General features: G+C 48.2%; 10 protein-coding genes across 10 annotated transcripts; 9 read left to right on the forward strand and 1 right to left on the reverse strand.

Moving 5' to 3' along the window:
* Positions 1 to 889: 889 nt before the first annotated feature.
* Positions 890 to 2281, forward strand: N7520_006173 (uncharacterized protein; the record flags this gene model as incomplete). Its single annotated transcript, XM_057140107.1, has 3 exons — positions 890 to 922; positions 1012 to 1475; positions 1543 to 2281. The coding sequence occupies 3 exons, from the start codon at positions 890 to 892 to the stop codon at positions 2279 to 2281; spliced, it is 1236 nt and encodes a 411-aa protein (XP_056994113.1).
* Positions 2282 to 3020: 739 nt separating this feature from the next.
* Positions 3021 to 5106, forward strand: N7520_006174 (uncharacterized protein; the record flags this gene model as incomplete). The annotated part of the gene is made up of 3 exons (XM_057140108.1): positions 3021 to 3042; positions 3105 to 3889; positions 3943 to 5106. The coding sequence occupies 3 exons, from the start codon at positions 3021 to 3023 to the stop codon at positions 5104 to 5106; spliced, it is 1971 nt and encodes a 656-aa protein (XP_056994114.1).
* A 1765-nt stretch (positions 5107 to 6871) lies between these two features.
* On the forward strand, positions 6872 to 8315 carry N7520_006175 (uncharacterized protein; the record flags this gene model as incomplete). Its single annotated transcript, XM_057140109.1, has 2 exons — positions 6872 to 6964; positions 7017 to 8315. The coding sequence occupies 2 exons, from the start codon at positions 6872 to 6874 to the stop codon at positions 8313 to 8315; spliced, it is 1392 nt and encodes a 463-aa protein (XP_056994115.1).
* Positions 8316 to 8679: 364 nt separating this feature from the next.
* N7520_006176 (uncharacterized protein) lies at positions 8680 to 9713 on the forward strand (the record flags this gene model as incomplete). The annotated part of the gene is made up of 5 exons (XM_057140110.1): positions 8680 to 8879; positions 8933 to 9009; positions 9059 to 9142; positions 9192 to 9260; positions 9313 to 9713. 5 exons carry the CDS (start codon positions 8680 to 8682, stop codon positions 9711 to 9713), a joined length of 831 nt encoding a protein of 276 aa, XP_056994116.1.
* A 595-nt stretch (positions 9714 to 10308) lies between these two features.
* On the forward strand, positions 10309 to 11227 carry N7520_006177 (beta-glucosidase D; the record flags this gene model as incomplete). The annotated part of the gene is made up of 3 exons (XM_057140111.1): positions 10309 to 10399; positions 10451 to 10561; positions 10611 to 11227. 3 exons carry the CDS (start codon positions 10309 to 10311, stop codon positions 11225 to 11227), a joined length of 819 nt encoding a protein of 272 aa, XP_056994117.1.
* Positions 11228 to 11862: 635 nt separating this feature from the next.
* On the forward strand, positions 11863 to 12771 carry N7520_006178 (oxidoreductase; the record flags this gene model as incomplete). The annotated part of the gene is made up of 1 exon (XM_057140112.1): positions 11863 to 12771. One exon carries the CDS (start codon positions 11863 to 11865, stop codon positions 12769 to 12771), a length of 909 nt encoding a protein of 302 aa, XP_056994118.1.
* A 373-nt stretch (positions 12772 to 13144) lies between these two features.
* Positions 13145 to 15638, forward strand: N7520_006179 (putative C6 transcription factor; the record flags this gene model as incomplete). Its single annotated transcript, XM_057140113.1, has 6 exons — positions 13145 to 13245; positions 13299 to 13656; positions 13707 to 13917; positions 13969 to 15246; positions 15303 to 15466; positions 15519 to 15638. 6 exons carry the CDS (start codon positions 13145 to 13147, stop codon positions 15636 to 15638), a joined length of 2232 nt encoding a protein of 743 aa, XP_056994119.1.
* Positions 15639 to 15972: 334 nt separating this feature from the next.
* On the forward strand, positions 15973 to 16734 carry N7520_006180 (ubiquinone-binding COQ10-like protein; the record flags this gene model as incomplete). The annotated part of the gene is made up of 1 exon (XM_057140114.1): positions 15973 to 16734. The coding sequence occupies one exon, from the start codon at positions 15973 to 15975 to the stop codon at positions 16732 to 16734; it is 762 nt and encodes a 253-aa protein (XP_056994120.1).
* Positions 16735 to 16960: 226 nt separating this feature from the next.
* On the reverse strand, positions 16961 to 18063 carry sod4 (mitochondrial 37S ribosomal protein mS42; the record flags this gene model as incomplete). Its single annotated transcript, XM_057140115.1, has 4 exons — positions 16961 to 17488; positions 17539 to 17663; positions 17761 to 17941; positions 18013 to 18063. The coding sequence occupies 4 exons, from the start codon at positions 18061 to 18063 to the stop codon at positions 16961 to 16963; spliced, it is 885 nt and encodes a 294-aa protein (XP_056994121.1).
* Positions 18064 to 18705: 642 nt separating this feature from the next.
* Positions 18706 to 19950, forward strand: N7520_006182 (uncharacterized protein; the record flags this gene model as incomplete). Its single annotated transcript, XM_057140116.1, has 1 exon — positions 18706 to 19950. One exon carries the CDS (start codon positions 18706 to 18708, stop codon positions 19948 to 19950), a length of 1245 nt encoding a protein of 414 aa, XP_056994122.1.
* Positions 19951 to 20159: the final 209 nt, after the last annotated feature.

Genomic DNA, 20159 nt, shown 5'->3' on the forward strand with positions numbered 1-20159 from the left:
AAAGAAACGTTCAACTTTGGAACTTCCATCCATGTTTTCATCAATACAAACATCTTTCTCCACAATTCATCATTTCAATCCACCTTGATGCAGTCATTATTCACTATGATCAACTCCCAACTTGGCCTGATGAGTTCTAAGGTTTGTTTAAAGTTACCAACATAACATTATCTTCGAACTTGTCACTGCCATCAAAGACGTTTAGCTGATGCTCCTCTCTGAACAGGCTTCAATTTTGTGCCAGGACAAATTTTTTGAAGACTAAGTCAGGATAAAACTTTGGGTTTCGAAGCCATCATCGACTTCAAGCTTTCTTTTGTTCCATGTGGTGTGGAGGGACAACCCACTGGGCACATTTGCGGTGAAGAAGCACCTGTTGTGGCAAGGAGGACTCAGCCTCAGCCACGGTTCAACAACGGCATGCGGTGGAGAAGCACCTGCCAAAACAAGAAGATGTTCCATTTGGATGATGGAACAAAAAGCAAAAAGAAAAAAGAACAAACTGTTTGGTACTGCCCGTTGTGTTTCACGATTATGAATAGTACCTTGTTGGTACATTGCCTTTCTTTACCTTGGAGACATTGGATCTGGAAAATTAGCCAAACCAGTTAGGTTCGAGACTGGTTAAACAAAAAGTCATAAGATCTAGACCATTCATCAATTTACTGCATCAAAGCAACTATATCATCTTGCATATCACGTGATAAAATACACACCTACTACATTGTGGGTACTTCACGTGATGCGGGGACCGGGCCCAAGTTCGAGATCAGCACATATTGTTTTTCTCCTTTCAATTCATTTCATACCTGGACAATTTACAGGGATTACGATCCCCCGGGGAATCCAGATAGATAAAAATCTGGGATTGACTTCTCAAGCCGACAGTATGGTGAAGATCGAAGCGTTCGCAGTTGAACAGGTACACTCCCCGCATTCCTGTATGACTCGAATATCTTTTGTGTTTCTGGAAATTCTGCTAGGCAAAGATGAGTACTGACAATCTGCCAGTGGATGGACAAGTATGAGCTCACGGCTAAATACAACACTGCTGAGACTTGCTGTGCATCCCTCTCAATCGGCGATCTTCGGGAGCTTTCCGATGACAAGGACACGAACCCGCTGGCAGATCTACAGTCCACCAAACTTACTTATGGTGCGATTAGAGGCTCGGACAAGCTGCGTGAAACTCTAGCCAACTTATATTCGGCAAAGACACACAACCGACTGCCGAAAGATAATGTTTTGATCACGGCCGGTGCTATTCAGGCCAACTTCTTGGCTCTGTATTCCCTCGTTGGGCCGGGGGATCATGTTATCTGCCACTACCCAACATACCAGCAACTTTACTCGGTTCCCGCATCCCTGGGAGCTGAAGTGAGCCTCTGGAAATCCAAGGAAGATGATGGGTGGAAGCTCGACATCGAAGAACTGAAAGGACTGATTCGTCCTAATACCAGATTGATCATTGTAAAGTATGTACAAAGCGCGGAATACATGAATCTGTATTTTGTGGAACCAGACTAATTCTATGTACTATAGCAACCCACAAAATCCCACTGGAGCAATCGTTCCGCGCAACCATCTCGAAGATCTGGTTGATATTGCTCGCGAGTCCTCCATCACCATTTTGGCCGACGAGGTGTACCGTCCCCTTTTCCACAACATCAGCCCCATGGAACCCGAGTTTCCTCCCTCTATTCTTTCTCTAGGCTACGAAAACACTATTGCCACCGGTTCTGTCTCGAAAGCATACAGTCTAGCTGGACTCCGCGTGGGATGGATTGCATCGCGGAACCGATCCATCATCGAGGCTTGTGCCAGCTCTCGGGATTATACCACAATCTCTGTTGGCCAAATTGATGATGCTGTGGCTAGCTTTGCTCTCGCGCCGGACTGCATCCACAATCTTCTCCGTCGGAATATTGATCTCGGCCGCAAAAATCTTGAGATTCTGGAGAAATTCATCGAGGCCCACCGGTGGGCTTGTGACTGGGTGAAGCCCCGTGCTGGTACAACCGCCTTTGTTCGGTTTACGAAAATGGGTAAACCAATCGACGATGTTGTCTTCTGTGAAAAGCTGCAAGCGGAGAAGGGAGTTATGTTTGTACCAGGCAGCCGGTGTTTTGGAGGTGGGGAAGACTTCCAGGGCTATGTTAGAATTGGATATGCCTGCGAGACTGATGTGCTCGAGAAAGGTCTCGAAGAACTGCGGGAGTTTATGGATGAGGGCTATGAAGATGTTCCGGCTTTGAAGAAGAAGAAGCAAGCGACACAATGATGATATCTCTTGTGGTATCGTACAGACTAGAGGCTTCCACTGCGCGAAATGCGCGGCGCTTATAACAACTAATGTTAGTACTATATATGTACCTCCTATACCACATGTGCACTTGCCTTTCCTATCTCCTTTCCTACACCATTGATTAAAAAGCCGAAGGTTTATTTGAAAAGGCTGCGAAAATGATACTGTAGCAAGATCAACCAAGGAAATAATACTCATTGTAATAGCATGCGTTGCAGATCTTCATTCCTCATACATATCAGCCGAGCCATGTGAATGTGGCGCAAAGAGCTTTGCGCCTAGCGAAACAGAAATCGAACCTCAGACCATGATACGATGAATTTCAATGGTCGAATACCTTTGACAAATTGAATTTATATCCAACTAGTATTTTGCGAAAATCCACTTACTAAAAGTCCCACTCGTATGATGCATATGAATAAAGTGACGCGGTGTCCCACTATTATGCCGGTCCAATCGGATCGGCGCGAACATGCCGAGGCATCTTAGGCAATTCCACCGACAACTTGCATTGCGCTCCCCTTGCTCCATCGCCACCCACTCGAGTCCCTTAAGGAAGCCTTCTACCGGCGACGATTTATCCAACCGACACCCGTGAACCTTTTGCTATACAGGCGCGATCTTGCCACGCCGACCTTATTAGTCGGTATCACCAGCTCCGCGCTGGAGCTTGAACCTTTCCATTTCATACGTGGAATAGGACATTGTATTCAGAATGCCGCTGCCTTTCTTGTCTGGTAAGTATACACTATTCATGAAATCAAACAATCATCTACTGACCTTTATGCTCTACTTACAGAAGTGCCTTTGAGCATTGCTCTTCCAGCGGCCGCCACAGCCCTAGCCTACCTGAATGCGAAACACTCACTTTTCTACGACGTCAACCTTTTGAGAGCAATGTTTAAGATGATGAAGAGAAAGAACTCGGCAGAAAAGAGCGATCGCCTGAACCTCTTCTATGTCCTTGAGAGCCACGCCCTCTCCCCCGACACCGCCGATAGAGATTGTCTAGTCTATAACGGCCGAACATGGAGCTTCCGTGAGACTTATGATATGTCCCTCCGCTTCGCCAATTGGTTCAAAAATGTACACCACGTGGGCCGCAAGGAGATTGTCGCCATCGACTGCATGAATTCGTCCACCTTCCTCTTCATGGTCCTTGGACTATGGAGCATTGGGGCAGTGCCTGCGCTCATCAACTATAACCTGACTGGCAAACCTTTGGTCCATTCTCTCAAGGTGTCGAGTGCCAAACTTGTGATTGTGGATGAGGAGGTCCGCAATAAATTCACAGCGAAGTTAATGGAGAAATTTACCTCCCCAGATTTCCGCGATGGGAAGGGCCCGATCGAGGTTGTATTCCTAAGTTCCGATGTGGAGGCCCAGGTCTTGCATATGGAGCCCATGCGTGAGGAAGATAAGGCGCGCTCTGGTCTACTCCCACGGGATATGGCGCTGTTGATTTATACCAGTGGTACTACAGGCCTTCCCAAGCCCGCAATTGTCAGCCTGCAGAAAGCCTGGTCCGGCGCTGGCTTCGTAGGACACTGGATGAGTATGACTCCTGCGGATCGCTTCTTTACGGTATGTCCCCCCCCCCGGTCTGGAATCGCAAACCCAACGCTAAATTTACGAAGTGCATGCCTCTGTACCATGCTTCGGCATCTGTACTTGGGTTCGTCACCACCCTGCACATTGGCGCTACACTGATTATTGGGCGCAAATTTTCTGCGCGGAACTTCATGAATGAGGCTCGTGAGAACGACGCGACAATTGTGCAATATGTTGGCGAGACCCTTCGATACATTCTGGGCGTGGCGCCCCATATCGATCCGACTACCGGCGAGGATTTGGATAAGAAGCACAATATTCGCATTGCATTCGGCAACGGCCTCCGCCCTGATATCTGGAATCGATTCAAGGAACGTTTCAACATCACCACTGTTGCTGAATTCTACGCTGCTACGGAGGGTACGGCTGGGTCATGGAATCTCTCATCCAACGATTTCTCGGCGGGCGCCATTGGTCGGAATGGAATAATTGGAAATGTCGTATTCGCTCGCAGCACAGCCATTGTTGACGTGGATTGGGAGACTCAGGAACCTTGGCGGGACCCGAAAACCGGCCTTTGCAAGAAGGTTCCTCGAGGTGATCCTGGTGAGCTTCTCTTCCGAATCGACCCCGCCGACCCCAGTGCAGCTTTCCAGGGTTACTTCAGGAATGCCAAGGCTACCGAGAGCAAGATTGTGCGCGACGTCTTGATGAAAGGCGATGCATATTTCCGCTCAGGTGATGTGGTTCGATGGGATACGGATGGTCGCTGGTACTTTTCCGATCGCCTGGGCGATACATTCCGGTGGAAGGGTGAGAACGTCTCAACCAACGAGGTTGCAGAGGTTCTCGGCTCTCACCCAGAGGTACACGAAGCCAACGTCTATGGCGTGGCTCTGCCGAACCATGATGGCCGCGCTGGGTGTGCAGCGCTGGTCTTGAATCAGCAGCTAGCTAGTGGTAGTTCTTCTGGCCCAGCGCTGGAACCCTCGCGCGCGACACTTGACAGCATTGCTGCGCAAGCCCTGAACAACCTGCCGCGCTATGCAGCCCCGCTTTTCCTTCGCTTCACGCCCGAGATGCAATCCACCGGTAATAACAAGCAGCAGAAGCATGTCTTGCGTACTGAGGGTGTGGATCTTTCCCAGGTATCTAAGAACGACCACTTATACTGGCTCCAGGGTAACTCTTACGTTCGATTTGAACAGAAAGATTGGGATCGATTGAATGGTGGACAAGCTCGGTTGTGAACATGCTTGCTGATCCAAGAAATCGCCTCCATCTAGTCTGTTTTCCATTGCTCAGCACTTCTTCAAGCATTGTTCTTATAACTTTTCCATTTAAATTTTGATACCCTCGCCACTGTCCTTAATGACCTGAATGACATGTTTCCAAGCTTTCCATTGTTACTTATCAGCTGTGGTAGATTTATACGCGCGGCTATTAGTCTTGTCTCAACCACGAAGAATCATGATCTGGGAACCCAAATTATATCAGTCCGTGCATACTAAATCATTCAACATGACAGGGCAAGTATAAGAAAAGTCAGGTGGGGGTTTCAAAGGATGCCCATAAGTCCGCAGTGCACCCAAACAATGCATAGAGGGGTAGACATCAACAATAAGCATAATGTACACATGCAATACCGGGAAAGGAGTTGAGACGATAAGAGAAACAGGTCACCGTGTACATACAAGGATGACCCAAATTTGGGATCAACCACAAAGAAAGAGCGCAAGTAGAACAAAGAAAATGGCCGGGCACTATACGAGATAGCGTCAAACCAACAAAGCTAGCAGGGATGTGTCAAAAAGCAATAAAAACCAACAAAGAAGAAGGGGCGGAAACCTAAGACCCAAAAGTGTTTAGGAGGTTCCGTCAGACTTGATATTGATAGCTGTCAGATGTCGGTACTAGGCACGCGAGTCCTGTTCACAATGTCCGAGATGTTTCATTCGCAAATTCTGCACTCCAGGAAAAGAGAACAGATTCCAAAGCTCCAGGACGAACCCAAAACCCAGATTCTAGACCCTCAGACCTTGGACAGCAGCTGCTGTGAAATCTTTCACGCCATAGTAACTGTCATCACTCGAAAACACCTTTAGACTTCGTGACCACACAAACAATCCCTCGTTCATTGAACTCCCCCATATAGCCTCTTTCAAATGATCAACTGGCAAACGAGAACATGAAGTTGGGAATCCGCAGATGAAAACCGGGTAAGTGGTATGAATCCAGAGCAGGAAAGTGCAGAGACAGAGGGGCAATGAAAGAAGAAGAAGAAGAGAGAGAGAGAGAGAGAGAGAGAGAGAGAGAGAGAGAGAGAGAGAGAGAGAGAGAAATAAAGTAGACTTTATAGGGAGAGAGAAAAGTACTTTCCTAATTGCGAAAGATAAGCAAACGAGCAGATTTCATTCACTTTGTTTTCTGGTCACGGGTCAAGTGTTTTCTTTGTCTTTGTGTCACTGAGAACTTTTCCCTGGCAATCCTCATGGTAGTTTTACTGATGATCCAGATCAACGTTGGAGTTAGGTTCCCTATGTCAAAGCTAGACTTCTGCATGGGCCGGAAAATTATGTCCAAGGCCCAACCCATGCTAAAGCCTAAGTAATATATACATATATTACATATATTACCTAGTTAATACTAATGTTTTTGATAGATTACATTGTAATTACATAGAGATTTAATTTTACCGGCCCATGGGCCAGAAAATTATGTCCAAGGCCCAGCCCATGCAGAAGTCTAGTCAAAGCTCGGATGCTTGCTAGACATTAGAACAACGGGTTCTGTCCCCGCGACCCACATGAATCTATACTGGGGCATTACTGTGGGGATCGCCGATCTACATGGTCCGAGCTTCAATTCATGCCTTGAGCGGAATTATGGGACTCGTTCCGCTATTGATGCCCTTACAGATTGCCGATGGACATATATCTTACCGTCCCCCTCCCGACATTCAACCTCGGATATACCTGCGCGCTTTCCTGGGCCCTGTGAAGCCTTTTGTCTACTATGAGCACCGAATCTAAGGGATCGAAGCTAGCAGCTTCACAGCACAATGACATCCCTTCCAATTCCGAGGAAGACCAGGGCGATTCCCCAATGGTATGTTATTCACTGACCTCAGACAGTGAAATACTGAAAAATCTCCCTCTAGAATTGGTCATGGATCCGTAAACACGTTATATTGATCCAATATAGTTTCTTCGCTGCCTGTCCGGGTTTTACAAGCTCGATTTTGATTCCAGGGATCAATAGCGTCGCTCAGGAGTTGAACATTTCCCCCCAGACAGCAGTTTACCTGATCGCAGTTCATGTCCTGTTTCTAGGACTCGCGCCGTTTTTCTGGATCGTCTGTATGAATGCATACGGCCGGAGACCAATCCTCATCACAAGCATGTTACTATCCTGTTTCGCTGCTCTCGGTGGAGGCTTCGCCAAGAGCTACGGAGGCCTCATGACAGCGCGTGTATTCCAATCTTTCGGAATATCTGCAGGCTTTGTCCTACCTGGTGTTATTGTGGTGGATCTCTTCAGTTCAGAGCAGCGAGGGCGCAAAAATGGAATCTGGGCACAGATGGTGTCGATCGGGGCGCCACTTGGTGGAGTTATTGGTGGGCCCGTCGTCCGGTATGCTGGGTGGCAGTGGGTGATGTGGCTGACGGCAATTACAAATGCTGTTCAGGCGATATGCTTTATCCTGACATGTCCCGAGACCTCGTACAGTCACCGCAAACATGGACGTACCCGGCTTCGGCTACAATACTTCCTGGAGCCATTTTTGATTCTTCAGGCGCCTTATATTGTTCTTGTTGCGTTTGCGTACGGTGTGACATTTGCTATTGTTTCTGTGGGATTGGCAGCTATTGTGCCTATTGCTCTTGAAAAGCAGTATGGATTTGGTCCGGTCGCACAGGGTCTGTTCTTCCTTGGACCATTGATCGGAGCTGTGATAGGTGAGCAGCTAGCTGGTCCGGGGAGCGACTGGATCATGAAGCGAGAACGAGAGCGTGCTGCTGGACCTAGCAACAGACCCGGACGGCTCGAACGCCGTCTCATCGTTGGTCTTCCTGGGGCTGTGATGGCAGTTGCAGGGATTTTGATATTTGGCTTGACTTTGCAAAACCGAACCCATTGGATCGGGCCATGCATTGGATTCGGAGTAGCAAACTTTGGGTTGCAACTGGTTACAACCCCCTTGAAGACTTATAGTGTTGACTGTCTTCCTTCTCGTTCGGGTTCCGTGCTTCAACTCATCAATGCTATTCGCCAGATTCTTTCCTTCACGGTGCCGTTCTGGAGTCCGGAACTAACAGACCGTCTTGGATATGGACTAGGATACGGCATTGAAGCAATCATCTTGGCTACCATCTTTATGGGTTGTATCTTGGTTTTGTACTGTGGCGCCTCATGGAGAGGGTCCATGACAGTCAAGGGGCTTGTGGATCAGCCATAGTGTCTTATATATAAGGTACTATGTCATTTATTTAGAAGAATCGAAGCCTTAATAGCCCCAGAAGTCTGTCCACAAGAAAACTCATGTATCTATATGGTTTTACCAGAACTTTAGAACGTTACATATGCAACTAATAATAATCGGTTAAAAAGGATGGGGGCTAACGACCCCGCAGGGTAATTAACCGCACAAAAACTGGGGTTCCCGGCTCAACTCCGATGGCATCGGACGAGAGCACACCGATGACGACGTAGCGGTGGGGTCATGTTGTCCAACATAAGGAAAATACATGCCCAACTGTTAAACGACCAACGCTTTCCAACGAAGGCCTACCAGGTCATAATTTCACACAAAGTTCGCAAAAATGTCCATGAACTTTGATGATTGCGGAGTTGTCCGCGAGGGATTCCCCCGCCAATTCCCTAACACACCTTCCAATGTCCTCGAGCAACTCCGCATGAACGGAAAAGTGGTTGTTGTCACTGGCGCAGCGGATGGGATTGGATATGCCGTAGCTGAGGCCATTGCTGAAGCCGGTGGCCATGTCGCATTCTGGTATAACTCGTGAGTGATTGATGTGTGAACGCGATCCAATGATGCAAACTGACACTTCATAGAAATGACATTGCAATTCAAAAATCGAAAGATCTGGGAGCTTTACACAATGTGAGAACGGCTGCCTACAAGGTTGATGGTCAGTTCGTTTGTATCCAGGAAAGAAGTTGTATTCTGATTTGGAATAGTCTCTGTCTCGACTGAAGTTCAAGGAAACATTGCCAAGGTAGTGCAGGACTTTGGCAAAGTGGATGTTTTCATTGCCAACGCAGGTTTGTTTGAATTACATTCAATAGAGAAACCAGTCACTGACCCAGATAGGAATGGCTATTTCAAAGCCTATCCTTGAACAGACCCTTGACGAATATCGCAAACAGATGTCTGTGAATGGTAAGAAAACCCCGCTGATCATTCTGAATAATTTGCTAATTCACGCTTTTAGTCGATGGCATTGTCTACTGCGCAAAGTACGTCGGTGAAGTGTTCAAAAAGCAGGGCTTCGGCAACCTTATCATCACCTCAAGCATGAGCGGACACATCGTCAACGTGCCAACCGACCAGCCTGTTTACAATGCGACTAAGGCCTATGTTACTCACTTTGGAAAGTCTCTTGCCCGGGAGTGGCGCGAGTTCGCTCGAGTGAATATTGTTTCACCAGGCTTTTTCGATACTAAGATGGGTGCGAGTGGATTCGCTATTAATGAGGCATACCGAATGTCTGCTGTTGGGCGCCAGGGCCATACCAAGGAAATCAAGGGCTTATACCTGTATCTTGCTAGTGATGCCTCTACCTATATGACAGGAAGCGATGTGCTTATTGATGGAGGCTATGTTTTGCCATAAATCGAGTTAATGAGTTAGTAATTGGGAAAATTCTCTGCAGATCTCAGTTTTCTATACAATTAGAAACCCATCTCATTCACATTTAGACTGATAAAGGAAAAGCGGAGTTAATACGGCGGAGTTGACACGGCGGAGTTGATGCGGCGGAATCCGCATTGGCGCCTCATTGAACATTCAAGTGACGTGATCGCTAGTATATATCGCTTACTAACGCCCTCATGTCGGCTTAAGCTCGGGTTCCAAGCTTGTGTGGCATAAAACCTGACACTAGAATGCATAAAAGGGGGAATCTGCAGGAACTACGTTACTGCGTAATCGGGTGGAGTGTAAAATGTCGATCATGCATATAAAGGTTATCTTGCACATCCAGCAATGTCCCGCTATTCCAATAACTGCCGTGGTTCTTGATTCCCTTCCCCCCCGAGCCGCGTGATTGTATCTTAATTCCGGCTTGGTGACGACGAGTAATCGGGATGCCGACCTTGATTTCCTCCCCGGTCTCGTGTCGAGGTCGACTGAAGATATACTATCTAAGCATCACAATGTCGAGCTCTACCGTGAAAGCCCAGAATCATCCTCGGGCCTTTCATTAAGCATGCGGTACACTGGAATTCCCTTCTTTTGCGCCTTGGCACTATCTATTCCTTCCGTATCCGCTGAGATTGGACTGTTGAATGATGGAAAGGGTAAGTTGTTCACATAACGAAAATTTGTTCTAAATTGTCTGATCTTAACAGTCACGCTTGGTAAGAAATGGGAAGCTGCGTATGAAAGCTCCAAGAATCTGGTCGCGGGTCTTTCGAATAAGGAGAAGGTTGATTTGATCACCGGAGGCAATTGTGAACACGGTGGGCGTGCGGATCCTTGAATCGTGGATCGACAACGAAATTGTCACAGTAGTCGTGTATGGTGGCCTCCTTGGCCAAAACTCCGGCTACAGCATCACAGACGTTTTATACGGCGATGTTAACCCGTCTGGACGTCTCATCCACACCATCGCCGAGAAAGACAGCCAGTACCCCGTCAAGATCTGTTACACGGCGGAGTGCAATTTCACCGAAGGTAATTACTTCGACTACCGTCACTTCGACAAGTATAATATCACTCCCCGTTATGAATTTGGTTATGGCTTGCCCTACACCACAATCGACTACTCCGATATCCACGTCGAGCAGTTGCAGCAGTTGAACCAGACTCACGCCGTTGGCAATCTGTCCGTCGGATGCCGTGCCGACCTCTGGGAGGACGTTGTCCGTGTGACTGCGAACATCACCAACTCAGGAGACCTGGCTGGTCATGAGGTTCCGCAACTGTATGTTTCTTACCCGGATGCTGCCGACCAACCTGTACGTTTGCTGCGTGGGTTTGAAAGGGTTTTCCTCAAGGCCGGAGAGTCGTCGAGTGTCAGCTTTGACCTAAGACGCCGAGACTTGTCGCACTGGGATGTTGTCGCTCAGGAGTGGGCTGTGGCTCCTGGGGAAATACAACTTCACCGTTGGAGCTTCTTCTCGTGATTTGAGATTTAGCTCCTCTCTGAAGGTGAAGTGCTAGTCTCTTAAAGGATGCATGGGCACTATTTGTGTTCAAGTCGGTAATTATTTGCAGACTTGAACGGACTGGGTAGGCGCCAGAGGACTTTAGTCAATGGTGTTTCTTTCTGCACATTAAGAAGCAGCTAATTTTAACCAGTAGCTTAGATGCCGGTCGGATGAGTTCGATGAAAGCAGTGCGGCGTGTGCCCTTTTTCTCTTGAATGATGTCATTTTCGTCTTGAGCTGGCAATATTGACTTTAAAATTATTAATCTGGAAATTTATCTCTGGTGACTGATATGTGAAGGCGATTAATAGCTAGACTTCGGCACGTCCCTCGATTTGTGAATCGTCGGGCTTCAGTGGACCGACGAAAGCGGAGTACTGTAAACGGGGTCGGCATGACGCCGATGTATATTTGATGTGTATCAAAAGCAAACAGACCAAGAAGTTCATAAAAGGCAGCGTTAAGCCCTGCGTGGTCGTTTCATGTTCCAAAAAATAGACTTTGACATCCTATAGTCTTCTCTGACATCAACGTTTCGGCTCTTCCCATCTCAGACTTCCCCGCCCTCTGACGTGCCTTGATACATCAACAACCCCTCGTTTTTGCGCATCATGGTCTCAAACGAAATCACCGAGCGTGAAGCTCTCACCTCCCGCGCTGTTCCCTCGATGGTGTTCAGCGATGGCAGTCCTTCATCGATGACACCAGCTCCCAATGTCCCAGTTGAGAGCGACCCTGCCGTCGGGGCTCAGAAGCGATTTCATGTGCGGGGAAACGCAGTTGTCACCGGAGGAGCCGGCACATTGGGAATCCGGGCATGCGATGCTCTCCTTGAACATGGCCTCGAGGGCCTCATGATCCTCGACGTCAACCCAGCCAATTCACAGAGAGAAATCACAGAAATGAAGTCCAAATTCCCGAATGCCAAGATCAGCACTCAGAAAGTTGATGTCACCAACGAAGGAGCGATTCGTCTTGCGATGCAGGAAACCGTCAAACAGCTCGGATCCATCGATACATTAGTTTGCTTCGTTGGTGTGGTGGGTTGTGTGCCGAGTCTTGATATGCCCATCTCGCAATGGCGAAGAATCATCGACATCAACACCACTGGCTCATTTATTTGCGCCCAAGCAGCAGCTCGTCATATGGTGAAACAAGGAACGGGTGGCTCGATTACATTTGTGGCATCAATTTCCGCGCATCGTGTCAACTTCCCTCAGCCTCAGGTTGCTTATAATGTCAGCAAATCGGCACTTCTGATGCTGAAAAGTTGTCTTGCTGCTGAATGGGCTAGATATGGCATTCGCACTAATACTATTAGCCCAGGGTATATGGACACAATCCTGAATGAAGGTGATGGGATTGCAGAACATCGGCGGATTTGGGCTGAGCGTAATCCCAGTGGTAGGATGGGAAGTCCGTCAGAGTTGACAGGGACAATTGTTCTACTTGCCAGTAGTGCTGGCTCGTATATAAATGGCTCTGATATTGTTGTTGATGGGGGAGCCATAGTACTCTAACTATAGTATCTAACATGAACTGTTCTTACTTCATTGTATTTTCAGATGGCATTGGTCTTTCTCCAAAAGTCGTATCATAGAGACTTGTCAAATCCTGCGTATGATCAAAATAAACTTAGAATCTAATCTGCACATGTGACTGTAGGCACCAATACCATATATTAAATGTAAAAGATTCAACGGAGATAAAAGCGGAGACCGAGAGCGAGACTTGCGGGATCTCATTTTGCTTACCCCTCCGACATCTGGAGCTTCACACAAAGTGGACACCCGTGGACCTAGGACCCTGCCTATCGGCTTTGGGCCTGTCACCATCTCCAAGGCTAATATATTTTTATTTCTCCGAATACGGTCCTAAGGCCCGTAATTCTCAATGACCGAGCCTGCAAACAACGCGGACCCGCTTGCTGCGGAGACCGGGACGAAGAAGCGAACAAGGGTCCAGCTTTCATGCACGGCATGCCGATTTCGAAAGTATGGTTCCATATGCACAAATCGGGCTGGTACAGATGCTGATCAAATTACAGATTGAAATGCTGCCGTACTTACCCGTGCACTAACTGTAGGAAGCGCGGCGAGGCGGCATCATGTACTTACGTCGGTCGCGGGCCTCGAGCCAAGGTCCAGAATGAACATGCCAGCCCAACACTTGTGCAGGATCGACTACAGCATTTGGAGAACCTGGTCATGTCGCTAGCTCAAAAGCAGAAGCCTGGCGATCAGTTTACTAATTTCAATACTGGACTACCGGAAGATGTCCCGGCCTACGAAACACCTGCTTCGGCTAGTGACCGGGACACCAAGTCCTCGCCTGGCACTTTGGTTGTCAATGATGAGGGCACTAGTTATATCGATAGTGCAAACTGGCGTGCTATTCTAGAAGAGGTTTGTCGCGTGGCTGTCTTTGACTTGGGAAAGGGCTGACTTGACTTCAGATCAATGGAGTGAAAGAATATTTGGATGAGCAGGAAAATAATTCTAATGAGTCTGCGATTGAGGAGGATCCATTTCATGACTCTACGCCAGTTCTTCTGCTTGGTATGGCAAAAAAAGTGACCAAGCAAGAAATGCTCATCGACATTCCAGTACGATCGGTTGCCGATCGACTAGTATCTCGCTTCTTGAAAACATTTGAACCGTCAATAGGTAAGCTAAAGATGCTTGAAAGCCTATCAATACTTACTCACGTGGAAATAGTTGTAATCCATGTACCGACATTTCGCAAGGAATATGAGCAATTCTGGAACAACCCCCATGATGTCTCATTTACCTGGATTGCATTGCTATATGCAATCATGGCCCTCTCTATCTCCCTGCATCATCGCAGTGAGGAACCCCTTCCCATGATCAACGGCGAATGTCCGATGACCATGTGGGATCTTTTTCGGAGAAGAGCTGCACAGTGTCTCGTTCAGGCGAACTACTTGGTTCCTGGTAAATACAAACCTGAAGCAGTCTTTCTCTACACACTTTCCGAGTTTCTTCGCAGTCAAGATACTCAAATCGGGGTATCTTACCTCCTTGGCATCACCATTCGGCTTGCGCTACGCATGGGGTACCACCGTGACCCGAGGTACTACCCTAACCTCTCCGCATTCGAGGGTGAAATGCGCCGGCGTTTGTGGGCTTTGATATGTCAGCTCGACATTCTAGTCTCTTTCCAGAATGGTCTCCCGCGAACTATACAGCCTTCCTATTCTGACTCTGAGATCCCGTCTAATTTATTGGACACCGACTTTGACGAAAACTGCACCAAGTTACCACCCGGTCGACCAGATGAAGAGAGAACGGCCTGCTCATACACAAGGGCGAAATCACGTCTCATGGCAGTATTTGGGCAGATTTGTGATTCCGCCTACACGCGAGAGGCAGTGTCCTATGATGAAATTATGGCGATGGATCGTCGTCTAGAGGTAGCCCACGAGCAAATGCCTTCATTTTTCCGCGCCCGACCTATGTCCGAGTCCATAGGCGATCAAACAGACCTCATATTGTGCCGGTACAGTCTGGATTTGATCTACCAAAAATCACGTATCGTTTTGCACCGCCGGTATATCACTGAGACGCATGGCAAGTACGCCAATTCACGAAAGATTTGTATCGATGCTGCAAGTGCGACACTGCGGCATCATGCGGATATCTGGGGCGAGTCACTGCCTGGTGGCCAACTATATTCGGAGCGATTCTTACTCAACTCTTTACAAACCACTGATTTCAATGCCTCCGCTATGGTTCTCTGTCTCATACTGTCGCATGATAATGATAGTGGGGATTCTGCCCGAATGCAGACCCAGGAACACAAGGAAATTTTGCTACTCTTGGAGAATACATATGCGATCTTCAAGCAGACTCCGCGACGATCTACGGATACCCAGCGGGCATTTGTTGCGCTGGGCATTATGCTTAGTCGAGTCAGAGGCCGCAGCCTTGAAAGCCTGACATCAAAGGTGGAGGAACATATGAGCGCAATAGAAAGTATGTATCTACATTGCCCTTTGGGCTTCGTACCTCAGTACTGACTTGTTGAATAGATCAAAATGCGGTTCAATCGATATCCACGATGGACCAGCAGTACCCGACGGTTTCTCCTGGGGACATGCAGGCTGCTATGTATATTGATACATCCGGAACCCAATCATATTCTTCTCTCGGTGTGATTGAAGATATGTTTAGTGCTCCTGTTCCATTGGACTGGGTATGTTGAATCTTCAGCAGTACGTTGTGGTACAGGCTAACTTTTTTCTTAGCGCATGTATGACGGTCAGATGTACGGGTTTGACACAGCAAACCAAGAAAATCTGTGGTCTACGGGGCAACTTCTTGATTCAAATGGCGTGGATTTCACGTTACCTCCAGATATTCAATAGAATCTTTGTGAGGTGAAATTATTGCACCGATCTTCGTGGCACCCAAAACATCGTGGATAATCGGGTTAGAAAATCAGTTTAAACCTAACAATTAAACTGTGTAGGATTTTGGACGATTAGACAACAAATGACAACCAATGTGCAACCCATAATATCCTTTGATACTGACTGGGAGCTTGTAACTATACAATGCTTGGCCTCGGCTGCAGATCCCGGTCCGCGGAATCGAGGAACTTTTTTCATTCCGCGCAACTTGACAAGCTTCAACTTAGACAGCAACAGTGGACAACATACACCTCCCCTCATAATAAAGCCTATCTGCACTCCACCTCTAATGCAACACATCCGGGCCCTGCGACCTTCAAGTCGCACATTTACAACCCTAGCACGGCCTCACTCCGCGCTGCGAACAGCCCTCCGAATCACAAACACAAGGGAACGCTCCCTCCCCTCGCGCCAATTAACACCATCATGCACATCAATCCAAAAAAGATTCTTCAACCTCTCATCCCTCTCCTCCTTCCTACCAACCGGCAACAATAACGGCAACAACTCACCCAAGCGCGTACTAACGGCCTCCCGCACACTCCCCTACTCGTCTGCGCCCCTCTTCAAAGTTATCTCCTCCGTCGAAGCATACTCTGAGTTCCTGCCCTTCCTCTCTGCATCTACTGTTACAGCGCGCGACCCGCAAACGGGCTACCCAACGCAGGCGTTCTTGACAATTGGATACGGACCAATTAGCGAGACTTTCACTTCGCGTGTGGATTGTGATCCTGCGAAGGGGACTGTGGAGGCACGCAGTGGTGCGAAGTTTGGAAAGACGGAGGGTAGCAGCGGGAGTTCATCTGGGCTTAGTGGATTCTTCCCTGGTGCTAATGAGGGGGTCTTCGAGTATCTCTCTACGCGGTGGGAATTGACGCCTGTGGAGGTGAAGGGTGGGTCGCCGCAGACTAAGGTGGACTTGGAGGTGCGGTTTGAGTTCCGGAATCAGTTGCATGCTACTGTTATGGGTGCTGTTGAGGGGCAGATGGCTGGGGTTATGATTGAGGCGTTTGAGAAGCGGATGAAGGAGAAGTACACCGAGGGCCATTAGATATATACGACTCGGATTGATGTTTTGTATACTAGATGCATTTCGATTTCAGGTACCATATAGTACATAGAAGATATACACCTGGAACTAAGAGGTGGATCATAAGTGCCAAGTTTAATTTCTATGGAGATCCGCTGTACAAATTTGAAGAAAGTTTAGGAAAGAAGAAATAGAACATGTTAGTATATAATACAGATTATCCAAACACCAAAGGGATTTTATCCGCTCAAGACATGCTCAGACTCCGAGTCTGGGTCGGCGAGGAACCTGATCGCATAGAGCTGATAGCGTTGTAGTTATCGAACACAACTTCCCAGTTAATGCGATCCCACCAGCGCTCGAGGTACTCCGCCTTGCCAGCGATACCGTAATCCATCATCCAGGCGTGCTCCCAGGTGTTCACGCACAGAATGGGCTGGACATCGATGGCACCAGGGGCCAAGCTCTTCTGGTTCTGGGCATGGGCGCCCATTGAACCGGCGAACTGGTTGCCCAGCTGGGTTTCGGGGGTGTGGGTGGCCATGTCGACGGGTTGCCGCCGGGAGTGGGCGGCCGGGTAGGGAGAGCCGGCGTTGTAGGTGCAGAAGATCTGCATCATGCCCTCACGCTCGAGGTTCTTGGCGAGCCAGACGAAACCGGGGCCGAACATGGCGTTGGCGGTGGCCAGGAAGTCGAGCTTCAGGGACTCGACGGAAGAGCAGGTATCAACAATGTCCCGGGCGAACTTCTCGGGGATCTCGGTGGTTGTGGGGGACTGTGGGATGTTAGATGTCAAGCTACCCCGGATCTGTAAATATTACTGACCAAGCAGTTGAAGAAGAAGTGGTTGTTGTGAGCCATGGAGGCGTAGTTGAAGACCGAGGCCATCTCCGGGCGCTTGGAGTACTTGACCAGCAACTCTCCAGGCTTAGAATCCGCGTCAACGGTGTCTGTACAGATATTGAAATCAGATAAGTCTCCCTTGACAAGTATCCATTGAAAGAAGCGCCAGGCCATTCAATTGTCCGCAGGGTGAGCCGGACTAACCTTGTGTCAACAGGTTGAGTTTGTCCACGAGGAGGGTCTGGTATTGGGTCCAGGCGAAGTCAAAACTCTCCGGAGACATGAATTCCGGGATACCATTCTCCCTGTAATATTTTTCATTCTGCAATTGAGGGATGCGGTGGAGACCACGGGTCTGGAAGCGTGGGAGGGCGGAGGTAGGTGTCTGGAGAGTAAAACGATTAGTTGACCACGCGACACGGGGAGCGGGAAAAGTTGTAAACACGGCGATCGTACCTTGAAGGTAGCCGCGCGCAGAGCGCCGGGCCGGGCAAGTCGGCTAAACATGATGTGAGATAGTAACGAGAGTTGACTTGATCTATTGAGCTTTCCCAAATCTCGAAGAATTTCCCTCCCGAAGCACTTCCCCATAAGGACTAGCGTGGCTTATATCAGCTCCCCATCCTCCAACCAATCATAGTTCATGAAACTACTTGTTTCTCTCTTTTGTTTCTTTAAGCGCCGAAGTTCATCCTTTATCCAGCTATGGTGGATATCATGCATTCTTCAGGGGAAGGATCAGGCTTAGCGCCTATTCTATGATGATATTTGCCATAATTCAGTCGAACCTGAAACTCGCTGCGAGCCCTAGCTTGGGTGCCCGGCGCGTGCCCAGAATAGATATTGGAACCTAAGAAATGAATGGCACTGACGATGCCTATCCTTTGTCCAAAGCCGCCTGATTCTACTTTTCATTTTCTACTTCTACTTTCTTTCATTTTTAGCCTATCGTTAATATCTTTGTCCATTCATTTGTCTTAATCATCTTCATTTAGTATTCTTCTCTTGACCTATTCCTGCTTCGTCTGCATTTGAACCAAATATTGGAACAGCGTCGATCTCTGTATACCCTCTTTCACAGAACCCCCCGAAAGAACCAGTCAACCTTTTGGAGAACAGCAATACTGCGAGCCCAAGTTCACTGCCATCATGGCGAGATCGACTGCCAATATCATGGCCAAAGGGTCATTTCTTCTCTTTCTCTTGACCATGATAGCCATCAAACCAACACATGCATTTGATGGGTTTGGAATTCTCCCAAGAAGCGAATTATGTCCTTCTTCCTATGATTCATGTGGAGGAAACGTCCCCTCAGACTTCTGCTGTCCGTCATCCTCAACCTGCCTCGTTCTTGATAACGACACTACAGCCCTCTGCTGCCCATCTGGCAGCAGTTGTGAGTACATCTCACCTATAACCTGCGATATCCAAGAGCAGAACGCCACTGCTTATCCTAAAGCCTCGGTAAAAACAACGCTCCTTAGCGACAGTCTCCCAAAATGTGGCGACGAATGCTGCCCATTTGGATACACCTGTCAAAACGACAACCTCTGTGCGATGACAAACTCCACAACCACAAGCACCACCACAAGTACAAGTACAAGCACCGCAACATCAACAACATCAAGTTCAATAACCTCAACCACCGATCTCTCCACCTATGGTGCAACTTTCACACCAGTCTCCTCATCCGTCTCTGCCACCTCCATAAACGCAGACTCAACTTCCTCCTCCAACTCAACGATAACCAGCTGCCCCTCTTTCCCCAGCAAAGCAGTAGTAGCAGGCTTTTTCCCAGGCGCGCTCTGCGGCGCAATAATCGCCCTCCTGATCTCAAACTGCATCCGCCACCGCGCCGAGAAGAAACACCTAGCAGAAATAAACCAAGACTCCAAAACTTCAGCGCACAACTGGTCTAGCCGATCCTCCTCCGGTGCCGTCCTGGGCATCTCAAGCCCCATAGCCTCAGAAGATGCATCCTTCCGTACAGACTTCCTACTCCGGAACCCAGAAGACAGGCGCTCTTCAATGAGTTCACGGTCCATGCGTTCTATGATGAACCGCTCGAGTTCTCGGGTACGCAGTCTGTTTTCGGCTGCTGCACCTGGTCAAGATAAGGATGTTCCTCCGCTTCCTACGACGTCGGAGCTTCCTGTGCAGCCGAACCCTGTGACGCCGCCTAGGCAGCGTGAGCCTAGTACTGAAAGTATAAAAGTGTATTCGCCACCTGCCGTGTTCATGCAGTCGAGGCGGTTTCTAGGGCCTGAGCCATATCCTAGTCGAATTGCGAGGCCGTCGACTACGTTTACGGATTTGGTGCAGGCTGTTGGGTTCAATAATGAGCCGAAAGAAAATCAGTCATTTAAAGTGCATGAGGTGAGGAGGCTTACATGAGTTTGTTTGGAGGTTGTTGGGAAGACGGGCTTTAAGTTGTATTTCTGTTAGCATTGGTTGGTGTACAACATCATGATCATCTAGATCTTTTCCTTTGTTTAGATACCTGCTCAAGATGTTTAATTTAGCAAAATGCTTACATGTCAGTTTCGATCTCAAACCTTCTACCCCCTGAGCTACTTGGTAATAAATTAATCAATGAAAACATT

This window comes from Penicillium odoratum, assembly GCF_028828045.1.
Source record: "Penicillium odoratum strain IBT 22623 chromosome Unknown utg000005l_segment0_segment0, whole genome shotgun sequence".
Lineage (NCBI taxonomy): Eukaryota > Fungi > Ascomycota > Eurotiomycetes > Eurotiales > Aspergillaceae > Penicillium > Penicillium odoratum.